The sequence below is a fragment of the Callorhinus ursinus genome, unplaced genomic scaffold, assembly GCF_003265705.2.
Source record: "Callorhinus ursinus isolate GAN/ISIS: 27379988/994484 unplaced genomic scaffold, GSC_fseal_2.0 scaffold1, whole genome shotgun sequence".
In the NCBI taxonomy this organism is placed as follows: domain Eukaryota; kingdom Metazoa; phylum Chordata; class Mammalia; order Carnivora; family Otariidae; genus Callorhinus; species Callorhinus ursinus.
Window position 1 is genome coordinate 85,224,107 of NW_027397063.1, and position 17,313 is coordinate 85,241,419.

The 17,313-nt window shown below is 44.8% G+C and overlaps 1 protein-coding gene across 1 annotated transcript in view; it reads left to right on the top strand.

Annotated features, from left to right (window-relative positions):
* Positions 1 to 17,313, top strand: part of SLC7A14 (solute carrier family 7 member 14) — a 111,899-nt gene that overhangs the window by 56,106 nt on the left and 38,480 nt on the right. Inside the window, exon 2 of the mRNA XM_025869624.2 lies at positions 5,873 to 6,331. Within this exon, the coding sequence (XP_025725409.2) occupies positions 6,028 to 6,331 (304 nt within the window). The 5' untranslated portion in view covers positions 5,873 to 6,027. The remainder of the gene's footprint in view (positions 1 to 5,872; positions 6,332 to 17,313) is intronic.

The following is a 17,313-nucleotide window of genomic DNA, read 5'->3' on the forward strand; positions in this document are numbered from 1 at the left end:
GAGGAAAGCTATGGGTAAGGACTGGGCAGCAGGCCAAGGGTCCTCTGAAAACTGCCTAGGGAGGTGGAAGCAGTGGGAGGGGGTGTCAGCAGTAGGGGACAAAAAGACCTGGTCAGGGAGCAGGGTGGTGCCAGCTAGCGTTCCCATGGCCCTCACACTGTGCCAGGCACTGTGCTAAAAGCTTCACACTTGTTAACTCCTCTGCTCCTCGCCACAACCCTATGAGCTAGTACCGGTATTATTCCATTTTATAGATGGCAAAACTGAAACACAGAAAGGCTCCACCCAATGTCACTTAGCTAGTAAGGGCAGAGCCAGAAGCCAGAGAACTCGACTCCTGAATTATGGTCTTAACCAGGAGCCAGAAGCTCAGCCCAGAGGAGAAGTAGGAGGCGAGTGGGGAGGAGGGTTGGCACTGGACCCCAGGATACTGGAGTGGGGCAGGCCTCAGAAGGCTCCTCCAGATCCTGCAGTCACCAGGTGGGGCTCATCAAGCCAGGAACCTTTTAGTCGAACTGTAACCTCATTTTGCCAGGGGACGTTGATTAGAAGAATCTTGTAGCAGTCCTAACTGTCCACCTCTGTGAAGGGGCTGCTTCTATCAGCCCATGTTCCCTTCTGCTCCAGATGTTCCAGCTATTCTCAGGGGATGTCACGGAGGGATTTTTGTAATCCCTTGGTGTATTTGCAAAATCAAGCCGGAATGATTTTTTGCTGTTTACTGTTTTGTTAGCCTTCATTTCCTTCCTCTCCTCACCTCCAAAGGCAGGCTCCAACCTAATTCGATAATCCTACCTATTCAGTGAACTTCTAAGCCATGATTATTTTCATCCTGACACAAACCTGCTTTTACCATCATACTTGGAGTCTGCTGAACCCTCAAGCACACTGGCAACCACTACAATGATGACTGTCCCCTCCCAGAGGCCCTGTAAGCCCTTCTTAGTTATAGCTGTGAAGTATTTTGAGAAACTTGAATTAAAGTGCTAGAGAAAGCACAACACACATTTATTGCTCCTCTTGGAAAGACAACAGCAAAGAGCTTCCAAAACTATCTTTGATTAACATAATCCGAGGGTAATGAATATGGATATTGTCAATAGTCACTTAGAAGCATGTTTTCTCGTACATTTTGTTCTCTCCGGTAAATTTCCAACCAAGAAAGAAAATGCCCCAAGTCCCTGTTTGCATCAATAAAGCAAACACTCAGAGGAATTACACAGAGGGAATAGAGCCAGGAAGGAACGCTCACCACCCTCAACCTGTGTTCCAGTTGGTTCACTATGTTTTCACCACGCTTCTGATTACCTATCAAATAAAAGCCATCACCTCCCTAACAAGCCTGGTTCATTTCTCAGCATCCTTGTGACAGTTGCTGATGAAAGCTGATCAGACAAGTATCCCAGAGGGTGTTTCCAGACCACACAGCATCTGTAGTCACTGCTTGCAAGAGACAGCTGCCTAGAGGCCCAGCTACCTGTCCAAAAAGAGAAATAGGAGGTACCTGTCAAACTTGTGGCCCCATGTGGGAAATGACAATGTATTAGGGTTCTCCAGAGAAACAGAACTAATAGGACATCTACAGATATATATGAAGATCTGGATTGATTATAGGAATTGGCTCCCATGTTCTGGAGGCCAAGAAGTCCCATAGTCTGCTGTCTTCTAGCTGGAGACCCAGAAAAACCAGTGGTGTAATGAAATCTGAGTCTGAAGGCCCAAGAGTCAGGGTGGAGGGGCCAATCGTATAAATCCCAGTCTGCGTCCAAAAGCTCAAGAACCAGGAGCACCAATTTGCGAGAATCGAAGATGGGTGTCATCTCTGGCAAAGACAGTGAATTAACCCTTCCCCTCTGCCTATCTGTTCTATTCGGGCCCTCCAGGGATCAGAAGACACCCACCCACATAAGGGAGGACTATCTTCTTTCCTCTACAGATTCAAATGCTAATCTCCTACAGAAGCACCCTCACAGACACACCCAGAAATCATGTCTCACCAGCTCTCTGGGCATCCCTCAGCCCAGTCAAGTTAACACATAAAATTAATCACAGGAAACAACGTGTTTTTCCACACGCAGCGCTTTGGTCTTCCCTGGTGGCATGTGGACCCAACTGCACCTTGCTAGAACCACCCCTGAAGAATCCCTATCTCTAGGCCACACCTCAAGCCAATTAAACTGGAATCTCTGGGGTGGGAGCCAGGCAGCAGTGTTTCTGGAAGAACCCTGGGCAATTTTAGTGCGCGGTCAAGATGGAGAACCACCGCAAAGGGGTCAGGAGATCGGAAAACACTGTGACCTTCCCTCAGAAAGCCGACATTAAGGCCGCCTGCATTTACCACTGCCCTGCCCTGACACAGGCCCACTCTCCTCATTTCTGACACAGGTGACCTGTGCGGCTCTCCATGGCCCTCCTGACGGTTGTTCCCCTCCCCATGTCCCCTGTCCTCGTGCACAGGCTGCTGTGTAACTGCTCTGGTGATGGTTCTCTGTTGGCTTGTCTGTCTCCTCCGCGGCGGGGCCACGCCCCATGCACCTTTCTGCTCCATCCTGGAACTAATTTATCATTAGGACATGATTCTTCGGTTGACTTCATGGCAGCTAAAATGAGCTTTTTAAAACGTAAATCATACCATGTTTACTACCACTGTAGTAAAACCCTCCAATGGCTTCTCACCGCGCTCAGAGAGACTCAAGCCCTGTCTTGGCTTGCAAGCCTCTCAGGCTGACCCTGAGCACCTCAGGCAGGAGGGTCAGGAGGAAGGACATGAGCTCACAAGCAGGTGTCCCAGGGCCAAGTGCTGGCGCTGTGGGCTCCTTGACTCTGGAACAGTTACTGGACCTCTCCCAGCCTCGTCTCTAAAGGCTGATTTGTTGTGAGGATTAAATTAGCTGGCACAGTAAAGCTCTGACAGGGCACTGGAGTCCTCCTCCTCACCCCGTCCCAGCTTCGTTCAGTCCCGCTCTCCCATTGGGACCTCTGTGCAGGAACGCTCTCTCCTGACACCTGGCATGGCTGACTCCCGGTCACTCAGGGGCCAATGCCAATGCCATGGCCTCATATACCCTCTCTCACCCCTTCAGCACCCCATTCTGTAGCCTTCATGACCGGGGTTAGTTTGCTAGGGCTGCTATGACAAAGCAGTATTGTCTCCCAGTTCCGGAGGCTGGAAGTCTATGATGAAGTTGCAGCATGGTTGGTTCTGTCTGTGAGGAAGATGTGTGCTTCATGGCTCTCTCCCGGTTTCTGGTGGTTTGCCGGCAATCCTTGGTGTTCCTTGGCTTTTAGAAGCATCACCCTGGCCTCTGCTTTCATCTTCACACTTCATTCTCTCTGTGTCCAAATGTCCTCTTTTTACAAGGACACCAGTCATATTAGATTAAGTGCCCACCCAATTCCAGAAGACCTCATCTTAACTAATTACATCTAGACCTCATCTTAACTAATTACATCTGTAACAACTATTTCCAAATGAGGGCACATTCTGAGACACTGGGGGTTAAGACTTCAACGTACAAATTCGCGGGGGGGGGGGGGACACAATTCAACATCTAACATACCCCTCATCCCTCCCTGGAATGATCAGGTTTTATTTATCATCCTGTGTACTGTATTATATTCCTTCTTCACTGAACATCATCGTTTATGTTGTCTGATTTTTCTGCAGTAGACACGCTATGGCTTTATAATAAGAAAAACAATAAAAGATAGGCTTTTTTAAAGATTTTATTTATTTATTTGACAGAGAGAGAGAGAGAGCACAAGCAGGGGGAGCGGCAGGCAGAGGGAGAGGGAGAAGGAGACTCCCCGCCGAGCAGGGAGCCTGATGTGGGGCTCAATCCTAGGGCCCTGGAATCATGACCTGAGCCAAAGGCAGACATTTAACTGACTGAGCCACCCAGTCAGTGGTGGCTTTTAAGGAAAAAAGCAAAAACAAACCTTATTCCTTGCATTGTGATTTAGGTGTTCATCACCTCCCATTCTAGACTGAAACCTCCATGTGAGCAGGTAACATGTCTTTGCACCCCCAAGCCTAACACCATGCCGGGCACATAACAGATGCTCAGTATATGCTGGCTGAGTTGAAATTAAGTAGATATGTACATTAATTTCTCACAAGAGCTCAAGAGCTCAAGCGAAGCAATTGTTCTTGCAGCCTCCCTGGTATATATGTGACACATTTTCTCAATCTAGAGATCTTTTTAAAAAAAAGAAAAGAAAAAAGACTGCTGACACTCTAGGCTTTTCAATAACTCTGCCATATACAATGGCACTATCCACCTGTACTGATATTTAAGGTGTTGTCAAGAATTAAAACACAGCATGAAGCAACACTATCAAATCTAGGAGGAAGTTAAACCAGTAGGTCCATCACCCAACCCCTGTGAACCAAACTGCCTCATTTCGCCTGATTCTTCTAATTAGGTTGTGTTTGCAAAGCCTTTAGAAGCACACAAGTGTTACATTAAGTGCTAAGTAGTATTAATTAATAATATTTGTAGATTACATGGGCTGGTACTTCTTGTAAATGTAAACGTCCTAAGCTTGTCAGCACAGTAGTTTGAATCAACGTTCAGCTGTACTTTAGAAGGTCTTTAAAGAATTGTATAAAGCTTCTGATTTCCAAAGAAAGTAGCTTCATATAATCTTCGCATTCTCTAACTTGTCAAAACTTTGGAAATCATCTAATATAAGTTCTCAGCTCTATCAAGCCCAGCACCTCTTTTCTGTAATAAAGGTTTTGTTAGACCCTGAAGCAAAATGCATGAATAACCTACCTGTATATAACATACTTGAGTAGGTAAACACTCAGGTGAGCACACAGGGAGCTGTCAGATGCTTTCACTGTATAAAGAGTCACCGTCAGTGTGCTAGTTCCAAACAGCAGGTGGTCACAGGTATGCTGCATGGGAGATGCTGTACCATGGGTGGCGTTGAAAGGGGACCTTGAGTTTCTGAAGCAGTGAAGAATTCCTTTTTGGTTCCAAACTAAAGAATTTACAATCATCCTTCCATTTACTCTATAGTTGCATTCCTGGAAAAGTCGACATACTTGTATATTAAAACCATCCCTGAAAATCCCATGTGTTTATACATAAAACAATTAGGTTTTAGGTTTAGATCATCATAAGAAGAATTTTTATCTACAGGAATGCCTGTGAGGTCATTGAAAAATGGATGACACCATCCCACCCAGTTAGCATCTCTGGGGCTCACCCACCAAATGCCAGGAACACTTCCTCTTAATCTTTGAGAGCAAAAAATCACTCAAGACCCTTTTCATTTTATTCAAGAGCAAAGTTCCAAAACAACCCCATGGGGTGGGATTGTTCCTCTTAAAAGTCATAAATCTAATTTTGCATCTTTGTATTTAAAAAATGAGGATGTTGTGTCCCCAAAGAATATGCCCAAAAACCACAAAGTCTTCCAAGAAGAAGAAGAAACCAGGTAAGTCTTGGCAGACCCAGGCCAGGGTGAGCATTTTCCACGTGCCAGGCATTGTCTTAAGCTCTTTTTAGACACTAATCTAATCTTCACATCAACACCAGGCAAAAGACTTTATTAACCCTATTATACAGTGGAAACTGTAGCACAGAGAAGTGGGATAACTTACCCAAAGTCCCACAGCAGTAAGTGGCAGAGCCCTGACTCAGACCATCTTCTTCAGAACGACTCAGGGACACAGCGCAAACAACAGATTGTTATTTAGGACTGGAGGTGACACAAAGGGCAAAATGCAACCCTCCTGCATTGTGAGTACACAAGATAGACCTGTTCAACCAGTTCATTATGTTGACCTCCAACCATGCCTCCAAGTGATCGTTTGTTCCTGCTTGGTCTCATCGTCTTCTTTCTTGTGTTTTTCCTACAGACATTCATGCCCAGGAGAAGGCTGCTTTGGGTCCCTTTGGACCTTTCCTAAAAAAGGAGATCCCTATTCACTAGATGAGTTCCAGAAGCATCCACTAAGGCTCCCATAGAACCTCTTCCATCAGTTGACCTTCACCGTAACCCTTATCACGCAGGATGAGTGGCTTTCTTGCCTCCCTGGACCCCCGGCGGGTGCAGTGGGGGGCCGCCTGGTATGCCATGCACTCCAGGATCTTGCGCACCAAACCAGTGGAGTCCATGCTGGAGGGAACTGGGGCCACCACAGCCCACGGCACCAAGCTAGCTCAGGTGCTCACCACCATGGACCTCATCTCACTTGGCGTTGGCAGCTGTGTGGGCACAGGGATGTACGTGGTGTCTGGTCTGGTGGCCAAGGAAATGGCAGGACCTGGTGTCATTGTGTCCTTCATCATTGCAGCCGTTGCGTCCATATTATCAGGTAAGTGTCTCAGTACAGTGGAAGGCCTGTGGAAAATCTGTTATTGCTCACCCACTCCTCTAGAATATTCAGTGATGAAATGTACGAAGTGTCAACAAAGGAGTCATCAGACTCCTTTCTTGCCTTGACTGCCAGGGAGTTCAAGACTCAACTGTAGTAGCTTCCTTTTTCTTGGTTTTTCGATACAAATAATTATTCTGGTGTCTGACCACCTCCCAACTTCTCATTCCTTGTCATGACCTAATGGCTCCATTTTTATCATAACTCTCCCTTTCAATGGAAGATAGGTTAATCCCTTTGTCAGAATACATATAATACATATGTATAATATATAATATTATATTATATATATAATATAATACATAAAGCCTAGGCAGAATAGCAAAATGACAAGTCACTAAATCTGACATAATTGGGATTTGATGAGCCAAAAACTGGCATTGTGACCCCCAAGCAGGAGGAAACCAAGCTAGGAAATGTAAAGCCATTGTGAGAATCACAAAGCACCATCTGCCACAAGCACTTCAATAGACTGTATTCTACAAGGGATAGTTCAACCAGTGCCGTCTCTCTCCTTGGGAAAGAAGCATAAACTCATTTTTTAAATAAGGTACCATGAATTATATATTGATAATTTGTGAAACGACTCTCCTATTTTCCTTTTCCTCTTCCCTCGTTTTCTCTTGAGATGTGACCCACAGTATCTTCCCAGGAATAGGTCAATAGATAATTACTTGAAAAAGAAGGAAAAAGAACACATCCCGCTTCATGAGCACTGTATTGCAAAAGGATGACATTTTGCTGGGTTTTTGGTGGCAGATCATGTGGGTCAGCTCATGTCCTGACAGGGAACGTGATGGCTTCATCCAGTGCCTCAGAAGCAAGAATCCTAGCATATATCATAAATCAAGATTCCTGTGTACGAATGCACACTATCACAAGAAGAGTTCTACATGAATATTGTCTATCCAGACTAGCCTTCATCCACGGGGGATGCACAGCCCAGGAACACACAACCAGAAAGTGCACCAGTTTATATTTGACATCTTTTTAACTTAATGAGGGAAGTAATTTCAGGCTGATTTTATTTATCTCTTGTCAAAGCTTACTTCCCTGTTGGTTGTACAACTATCCATTTTCCTGAAGTCATCTCTAAGATGCATGAATAGCCTAATAATTGAGGTTCCTTCAGAAAAGAGGACTCTTTTCTTACAGATGAAAATAAATTATTCACATGGATGATTTCTGTGGATACTTCAAAGCTGTTAACCCGATTGCAATCATTTTCAAGCTTATTGGCAAAGAAACTATTTGGAGGGAAGTGCCAGATTCTTACTCACTATAAATTTATAGATCGAGAAGTGTTAGCATATAGAACAAATTAGCGATAGTAGGACAAAAGACAGACATATAACGAGGGGTCCCACCGAAGGTACAGGGCAGATGGCTGAGTCCTGCACAGTTAATGCAGATGGACCACTCTCCTCTGGATCCATTCTGTTATGACCCTGTCCCCCAAGCCACAGTGAGTACTGCAAACAAATCACCCACATCTTATCCTTCACATTGCTACATTATATTTAGAAACCAGAACAAGGCTCAGTTGCATTCTGGGAGGCTGTCCCCCTGCCAAGTTGCTCATGGCACTATATAACCCAGACTTTTCTGCTGCTTATATGGAAGACCCAAGACTGACCCAGCCAGTGCTGTGCTGGGACCAGCTTGCACCAGCTGCCAAGAGCCCTAATTGTGCACACCTCTCCCCAACTTTCCTTTGTTACCTTGAAATTGGCTATAGTAGGAGTATTTACACCACAAAAAAATGGCAAATGCTCCAAACAGAGTTTGGTGTGTTGGTTGGTTGGTTTCAGAGAGTCCATTGTTAAGCATTTACCAGGACACCACTGGCCCAGCTCTACTTGAAGGTCCTGGAACTGCCCAGTAACTGGTGCCTTCACCACTGCACCAGGCACCAAAAGAAAACCCTACCTCTCTCTCAGTCAGGGATGCCCCCCTTCCACATGTGGCTTCATCCATACACTTCTCTACCCTCTGTGACTGAGGCCAGCCAGAATTCTCTGATAGCCCCCAGCCAGAGCCCAGCTAGAGTATTTATAACAGAAGACTCCAACCAGGCCTCTCATTCTATGATCCTTTGTCACTGAACAAAGGGAAGGCCCCCTCTGCTGTCTTTTTTCCACTCCCATATCATCATCCCTGTAATTGCATCTCCTCTGACCAAATTCCCACCACTTCTCCACTTTTCCATATCACGATAATCGAACTCTCTTGTATCTTCAGACTTTTTAATACATGTTCCTTTCTCCTTCTGGCCTTACCAAAACTGGATCAACCCTGAAGACACCGTTGAAAATACTAAGAAAGTGCACTAGGGGGATAGACGTGAAGCCAAAAAGCGGGATGTTTGAAATTAATTGAGACTTCAGAAGGGGTACTGCAATCAGCGATGTTAAGATTAGACTTGGAAACTGGCTCTGCCACTGAGTGGCTGTGAGACCTTGAGCAAATTCCATAACTTCTCTAAGCCTCAGTTTCTCCACCTTGAAAATGATCATAATGATATCTCCTTCACAGTGTTGCTGTGAAGATCAGAGATGCCTGGGAGTGCTGCTGCAATGCCTGGCACATAGCGCTACATAAGCGGTTATGATTCTTGTGCTCCAAACCCTGTAGCTGGAGCTTGTACATTATCACATTTAAGACTCATAACATCTCTGCACCGCGCCTGGGTGGTGCAGCTGGTTGAGCATCAGACTCTTGGTTTTGGCTCAGGTCATGACCTCAGGGTTGTGAGATCCAGCCCCACATCGCGTTGGGCTCCACCCTCAGTGCGGAGTCTGCCTGAGATTCTCTCCCTCTCCCTCTGCCCTTCCCACTGGTCCTCTCTCTAAAATAAATAAATAAATCTTTAAAACAAAAAAAAAAGATTCATAATATCTCTTCAAGGTAGATTTTATTATCTCCAGTTGTACATAAAAGAAAACTGAAATTTTAATACCAGAACCTAGATTCAAATTTGTTATACCAACAACATCTGTCAACACTGACTATGAATTTAAATCATTTGGGGAAGTTTTTCTTTTCCTAAAGAATGGTTTGGGGGAGAGAACTCAGCTTTACTGAGTTATGATTACATACAGTAAAATGTATTCTTTTAAATATACAACTCTGTGAGCCTGACCAACACATACAATTATGTAACCTCCACCGTAATCAAGATACAGAAGAGTTCCATCAGCCCCAAATAATTCCTTCATGATACCTTTTGCAAGTCTCCTCTCCTCCACCCCCACCCCCTGGCAACCACTAATCTGTGTTCTGTCCCTCTACTTTCACCCTTTCCAGAATGTTATATACATGGAATCATTCAATATATAATCTTTTGAGTTTGGTTTCTTTCACTTAGTATGATGTATTTAAGATTCATTCATATTGTATATATCAGTGGGTCGTGCCATTTTATTTTTGAGTAGTATCCCATTGCATGGATATACTACAGTTTATTCATCCATTTAGTAGTTGAATGTTGAATTGAGTAGGTTCCAGTTTGGGGTCATTATAAATAAAACCATTACAAATATTTATATACAGGTTTTTGTGTGAACACAAGTTGTCAGTTCTCTTGAGCAAATACCTAGGAGTGGAATTGTCAGACTATGTGGTAAGCGTAGGTTTAACTTTATAATAAACTGCTAAACTCTTTTCCAAAGTGACTGTATTATATTTCATTCCCACCAGCCATACCTGAGAATTCCAGTTGTTCTGTTCCTTGCTAGCCCTCAGAATTGTTAGGTGTTGCTTTTTGTTGTTGTTTTGTTTGTTTGCCATTTTAAAGGTGTATAATGATATTTCAGTGTGGTTTGCACTGTCATTTCCCTAACTGCTAATATTTTGAGCATCTTTTTATGTGTTTATTTGCCATCCATCTTCTTCGGTGAAGTGTTCAAATCTTTTGCTCATTCTTTAATTGGGTTCTTCATTTTCTTATTATTAACTTTTAAGATTTTCTTATATATTCTGGATATAGTTCCTTTATTACATATGTGATTTTGTAAATATTTTCTCCCACTTTGTGGCTCATCTTTTAGTTTTCTTTTAATTCCTGTATATTTCCTTTTAAATACACTGATGCCCAGGCTCTACCCCCAGAGATTCCATCTCAGTTGGACTGGGGTCAAACCCGGGGAATGATATTTTTTTAAGAGCCTCAGAGGATTTGAATGTGCAGCCAGGGTTAAGAACTACTCTATCATTGGGACCAAAACTTAACTCCTGCTTCAACTATGACCTACAAAAAGAGAAAACATATGGTAGGATATAAATTATTTGGCCAGCAGATTCTTAAGAGATTTTCTTGGCCCTGTGGCATCATACCCTGTGCCATGCAAACTAGCTTATACAATGAAACAAATCTAAGACAGAGAGCCACTTCCTCTACAAATAGACAAGAGCCAAATTTACAGGAACCTCCCAAGCTCCTCCTACCAGTCATGTCCCAACACCATACCGCCCACAGCCCTATTGCAGGTGGAGGGAAACTTATCAGAGGAAGCAGCTTGTGCTGTAACCTTTACCCTCTGTCCATAAGGTCTTATCTACTCTTTAATAGTTCAGCAGGCCACAGTCAGAACCCATGCCCACACCAAACCTAAAAAAAACTCTTTGAATACACCAGATTAAGTAAACGAGATAGGGGAAATAGTTTTCCTTCCTGTTCCCACCTACAACCATGTTGAGACTGAGGAACAGAAGCAGGATGGCTTCCAGAGGTTGTCTAATTCTGTTGACTCAGGAAGAAACACAGAGCAAAGCCACCATGCCAGTGACATCTGGCCACTCAAAGCCCTAAGAGCCTCCTAGGAACTTGAGTGAGGATGCCTGCTTTGACTTTTTTCCCTAAGTTTATTTCCAGTTCTCTGTTAATATTACCAAATTTGAACCTTAAATAGAATGTAGGTCTGAATGACTCCTAAGCTCATGCACATCCTACAATAACCCTTTAGGCCTGTATCTCAAATGGTTTTGGTAAGGATGAAGTGACAGTGTGCTTACAGGGCATCAGTCCCCAATCTGATGCACAATACCAGTGAGTTTTATTATCTACTCATAAAAAATAGTTGACAAAATCTAATAAGATGTGGTTCAGTAAAGATGTATTGTGTACCCACCATCTGCCAGTTCTGGGGCAGTACCAAAAACAAATAAGAAATTCTACTCTAAAGGACCCATTGCTTATGGATGGAGATGAACATCCAATCTGATGGGTAACTAGGGCAACAATAGTAGTAATAATAGTAATAATAGCAGCAGCAGCTACCATTTATTGAGCACTTAGTGTGTACCAAAAGTGTTCTAAGTGCTTAACACACTATGTTACTTAATCCTCACATCAACTCTATGCCATAAGTGGTGTCATTATCCTCACATTACAGATGAGACAACAGAGATTTGTGAAAAGTTTGGTAACTTGCTTAAGGTACCTGATTAAGAGGTGACAGAGCAGGGAATGGAGTGAAAGCAGTCTGACTCCAGAGCTCACATGGTAATCCCTTTGCTCATCTGCTACTGTGTTAGCAGACTATGGTCAGATTCAATCCCACACAACAGAAAACCAAAAACAAGAGACAATTTCACTTCTTTCTTGTGTAGAAAGAATCTGGAGGGGGCTGCTATTGTGGCTCTGCAGTTATGGGGATTCAGCCCTTAGTCTTTGTGCTCGACCATGGAGGATGCTCGGCTTCCCTCCTTAAGGTGACTTCAAGATCCAAGATGGCTGCTGGAGCTCCAGTCAGTGCATCTGAGTTCCAGAAGGCAAGAAAGAGAACAGAAAGTTGAGACAGGTCATTTCCCCTATTTCTGTCCCCTTTTTAAGAAACTTTTTCATAAGTCCTTCTCTATAACTTACATGTAAGTTATCTCTATAGGTCCTTCTCTATAACTTACATTGGTTGAAACTGGAACACTTGGCCACAGCAAGTGAGGCTATGAAGTGTGGTCTTCTGACTGGGTACATTGTCAACCCCAGTATTACAGAAGCTCTGCTAATGGAAAAGAAAAGGAAAACTGCCTGTCACTGCTACATCTATAGTGGGTGTACAACCCCTAAGCCCTCTAGCTTGCTGAGATCAAGTTCTTCTGACATATTTAAATAAAATTGGTTCTGATTCCCCATAATGTATAACTGGAAAATCTAGAGTCCCCCTCAATAACTCAATAGGGAATTGTGAGGCTTACCTTTTCCTAGTTCTGCCAACTCTGAGTCTCTGCTCCCATGGAGTCTCTGTCTCTATCTCTCTACAATGTCATCCCAGGCATTCTCCAAAGACTATTGTCCCCTAACTAAAATGGTCCATCAGGATCATTCACTAAACAAAGTGGGTTCTTAGAGGAGGGACTTGGGGACCAAGCGGGAAGCCCTGCCCAAGAGGACAGGCCAAGAGATCAAGAGACACAATCAGATCCGTATTGTAGTAACACGGTGGGAATAAAGTAGAGGTGGAGATACTGGTGTTGCACGTACTTACAGAACAGGCAAGAGAGTATGAGCGGAGATCAGAAGGAAGCTTAGGATGGAGAGGGTGTGGGCAAGGGTGGGCGAGGGAGGATGTGGCAGAGGGATAAATGCCCTCTCTAACTGAGAAGAGACAGAGCAAATGAAAGTGTTTTTGAAATAATGTCATTAGAATAACAGATTTACAACAGTTCTGGTGACAGAAAGTGAAAGTAGAAGCAGAAAACCCTAGGAAAGTGGACCGCCACAAAACACCACCATGGACGATAAACAAATCCACGTGTGCAGAACACCGCAGGGGGGCTCCCACATAGCCCTTCCTTCCTATCCTCACCCACACGGTGGAGAGAAGAGTGACTTGATTTCTTCCCTCAAAAGATAGTCAGTGGTTAAAGTAACTTCCTGGGAGGGAGGCAGATAGTGGCAGGGCCAGAACCCTCACCTCAAAATGCAGGACTCCAAAGCTCATGCTTTTCCATTTAAGCAAGCTGAGATCTTTGAAGCCAAGCATCTAAAAGGCAATATGGGCCATCAGGCCGAGTAGCATTTTTCTTGGCATTCTTAATTTACGGTTTGGCACTAAGGTTTCTAATTTGTATTTCCTGCCATCCTCATTTGCCCTTTGGCATCTTCTAATCCATCATCAGGTGAGACCATGGGAGCTGAAACCCTGGGGATGTGGTGAGGGGAGCAGCGCTCTGTCAAGCAGATGCCTTTCCCACAGGCAGGGCTCCCAAACCTCCTCCCTGGGCTGGATCTTTGCAAAGCCTAAGCAGAATCTCCCCATTGCAGTATTCATCTCAGGTTGGATTTTCATGACCAAGGAAGATTTCTAAAGGTTCTGTCTATTTAGAGAATCTGCTGAGTTCCCTTGTTTTGTTTTTCAGAACAGACCATTTTCCCCTCCTCAAACTGAAGCCAGACTAGAGAGATGAACACAGGAGGGTTGGCCTTTTTGCATCGCTGGTCGTTCTCAGTGATCTAGGATCACTCATTCATTCCACAAGCTTGCATCTCTTTGTTCACCCAAAGGTATCTGAGTGCTGCTCTTAACCATACTGGTGGTGGGAGAGGCAAAAACACTGAAAGAGTATAGAGGAAAGGCAAAGATGAACAGATGAATGCCAGTCTTCAAGCCTCTGGAAAACCAGCTCTCCAAAATATTGTCCAAGCTCACAGCTCTTTGTCGAAATATTAATAATGATAGCAGCTACCCTCGATGTTTGTAAAGTCTCTAAGACATAACTTATTAAGCACTTGGTAAATGTTAGTCATTATTATTGTTGTTGTTTTTATTATTATTAATCCAATACCATGCCCCGGGCACTGTGCATTTAATGCTCTCAACCTCCCGACTATTAGTGTCCGCATTTTATTAATCATAACAGCTAAACCACTGGGGACTTCTGATATGCCTGCACTAGCTGCACACAGCTGCATAATCCTCCCAGCAAATCCTACAATATAAGTGCCATTGTATATTTATTTTGCAGATGACAAAACTGAGGGTCAGAGAAATAAGGTGACTTATCCAGGCCCTTAAGGCAAGCAGTGGCCAAGGTTGAATCTAACTTTGATTCTGCCTGGCTCCAGAGGCTATTACCCCCAAACTGCCTCATGCAGATGCATGCCTCCAAACTTAAGAACTCACCAAAGAGAATCATGCGTATCAAGAAACCCTTCACTCTTGTTGGGGTTTCAAAAGAGCAGGTAGCTCACCCTATTCTATTGATGAGTTGAGGACTTTTCTAGATCATAACTTCTGTAACCCAGGTCATGAAAATGCTTTCTAAGCTCAGCGCCTTTCTGTCACCTGTCAGCAGTGAGAAGGGTGTTGTGAAGTTCATGTAAGTCTTCTATATAGAGCTTCATTGACAGCCCTGTAGGAAGGATGTCAGTTACCAGTTCAGAGAAGGTGAGCTCATTTTAATAAAACTCTACAAGTCACTTAAATTGCTGATTCTGAAATGAGCTTCCTCCAGCAAACCAAGGAGAACCTGGGCTCCTTTGACATCTTCTACGTCTCCTGGTAGAGTGGACAGTGCATGCCAAGAGCAGCTAGTGTGGTGTGGGAGGGACCAGCTACCTGCTCTGGGCTCAGCATCATGGCAGATGTGCTGCAGAATGCAGGAAAGAAGTCTGAACATCCATGCAAAGAAACCAGACAGGCACACGTTGAAATCATCTTGAGCACTGCAAGAGACCACAGGGCCCGGGACAGAAGTCAGGACACCTGAACCCTTATTCCAGCTCTGTTCTTCAGCAGCTCAGGACACTTAGGCAAGTCACTCACCTCTTGACTTCAGTTTCCTTCTCTGCAAAATGAACAGTTCAGATTCTATTGCCTGTAGGAGGGTAAGAAAAGAACCCAGGGAGGGGAAAGATTTGTATAGAAAGGTCCAATGTCTCAACATTACGCACATGCGCACACACACACACATGCACACACACACTTTCCAACCCCAGGTAGCATCTGGCGCCAGGTGGGGTTAGCCCTCTTGGAACAGATCCACCTCACTGCAAGCCCTGCTCTGCCATTTACAATGGTTATTGAGGGTATTGAGCCCTTGGCACAGCTGGGAGGTGGCAGAGGCCCCGGGCTATCACCGCCACCTGTGAGCAGCCTCGCCCCTGTGCATATTGCCCTCCTTCTCACAGCCATACAAACGTGACCATTCTCTGGGTGTGTTCTGTCAAGTGGGAAAGATTGGGAAGTCCCAATAGCCTGTCTAGATCTTGGATTCATCATCTGTAAATGGAAATAATAACAGTTTTGCATCATAAGCGCCTCATGAAGAGTGTGTGTGTAAAGTGCTTAGGATAGCCGGTGTACATGGCAAATGCTCAGTATCTTTTCCTCATGTTCTTATCACCACTGCCATACAATTGTCCAGGTCTCCAACCTAAGGAGGCTCCATTTGTTCTTAATGCGAATGAGCTTCCGTGTCTCAGAATCTGAAGCCCCTTGGTGCATACCTAGCAAAAGACCCAGCAGGCCTGCCTCCTGTCCACCGTTTTGCCAGATGAACTTTGCACAAAGAACATTCTTTTAGATCTGAAGGTATTTTCCCCAAGAGGAATTCTCATCTCTACCAGGATAGCCCCCTTCAAAACAATTGTGCTTCAAAACGTGCAAGGAGGCTACGCCTCAGAAAACAAGTAAATAAATACATATAACTACACATTGTGGTAAGTGCTGTAAGGAACTTAAACAGGCTCCCATGACAAAGTACTCCTTCTGAAGAGGTGATTTTTAAGCAGCCTCAACTCTGTGCACTGAAAAAAGTGCTCAAAATGAGTAAGGCATGACCTCCATGAGATAAAAGCCCGTGAAGAGGAGTGATGCCAGGCATCAACCCTCGCCCTAGAGGAGCCTGGTACAAAGCTGACTTTGTGTACGGAGGCTCAGGAGCTTTGCACGTGCCCAGCATCTGCTCCGAACACTCGGCGCCCCTCCTCACGGTGTCCTCCCTGCACATTAGCCCTGTTTGGGAAAAAGTTGCGATGGCACCCCTCTTTTATGAGGGGTGTCTCATGTCTCTAGGAACGGCCTCCACCGAGAACAGATCCAGGCCCATGAGAGATTCGCTGTGTCTCACGCTCCTGGGCATCTGCTGGGAAGGCAGCCCATCCCAGTGGAACCCGGACCCACCTGCTCGTCAGATGGTCTGAGGAGCCACATAAGGGCTGGAACGGGCTCTCTTAGCACTCACCTTTAACCCCAGCCACAAAACCATCAGGGCAGGGAGGGATGGCTTGGACCCCTCACAGAAGCTTCTTAGGTCTGTTGGCCCCCCTTTCATCGGCTTTAGAAATGGGGGCACTGCCTACTCATAGAGAGTGGTGAGCTGAAAAATATCTGGGTGCACGAGAATGGCCAGCTGTCACTTTACTCCTGTTCTGTCCTCTCTGCACAAAGCCTTCCTAACCCAGTTGTCAGAGTCATCTGAACGAGGGGCTGGAGGCCTCCTGAAGAAAGGTTGAGCAAGAAAACGGGAAATTTCTCTCCATCCTCACAATTTCTGACTGGACCTGCAGAAGAGAACATATGTTTCCAGATTAAAGATGTAAAACCTAAGAAGGAACTTTTCCAGGTTCTGATTTAGAAGTGAATTGGGCACACATAGGGTTTGGTCTAGACTCCAGATGATTTCTGATATCCCTGCCAATGCTAAGCATCTAAAACCATCTGCCAACAATTCGTGCTTCCAACCCCTTTGATCCCACCCGCAAGGCAGAGGCTCCTGCATAAACACTCAGGAGGCTACTGCTAAGAAAGTCTGTGGGATTCCCCTTCTTCCTCTGTACTAATCCCCATGGCTCCCACTGGAGGAGTGCTCACTGCATGTCAGAACAGTGCACACGTTCCTTTACAGACCCGTTGCAGCCCCCCAGTAGGGACCACTATCGCCACTTCCCAGATGGGGAAACTAACACTCAGTGAATTGGA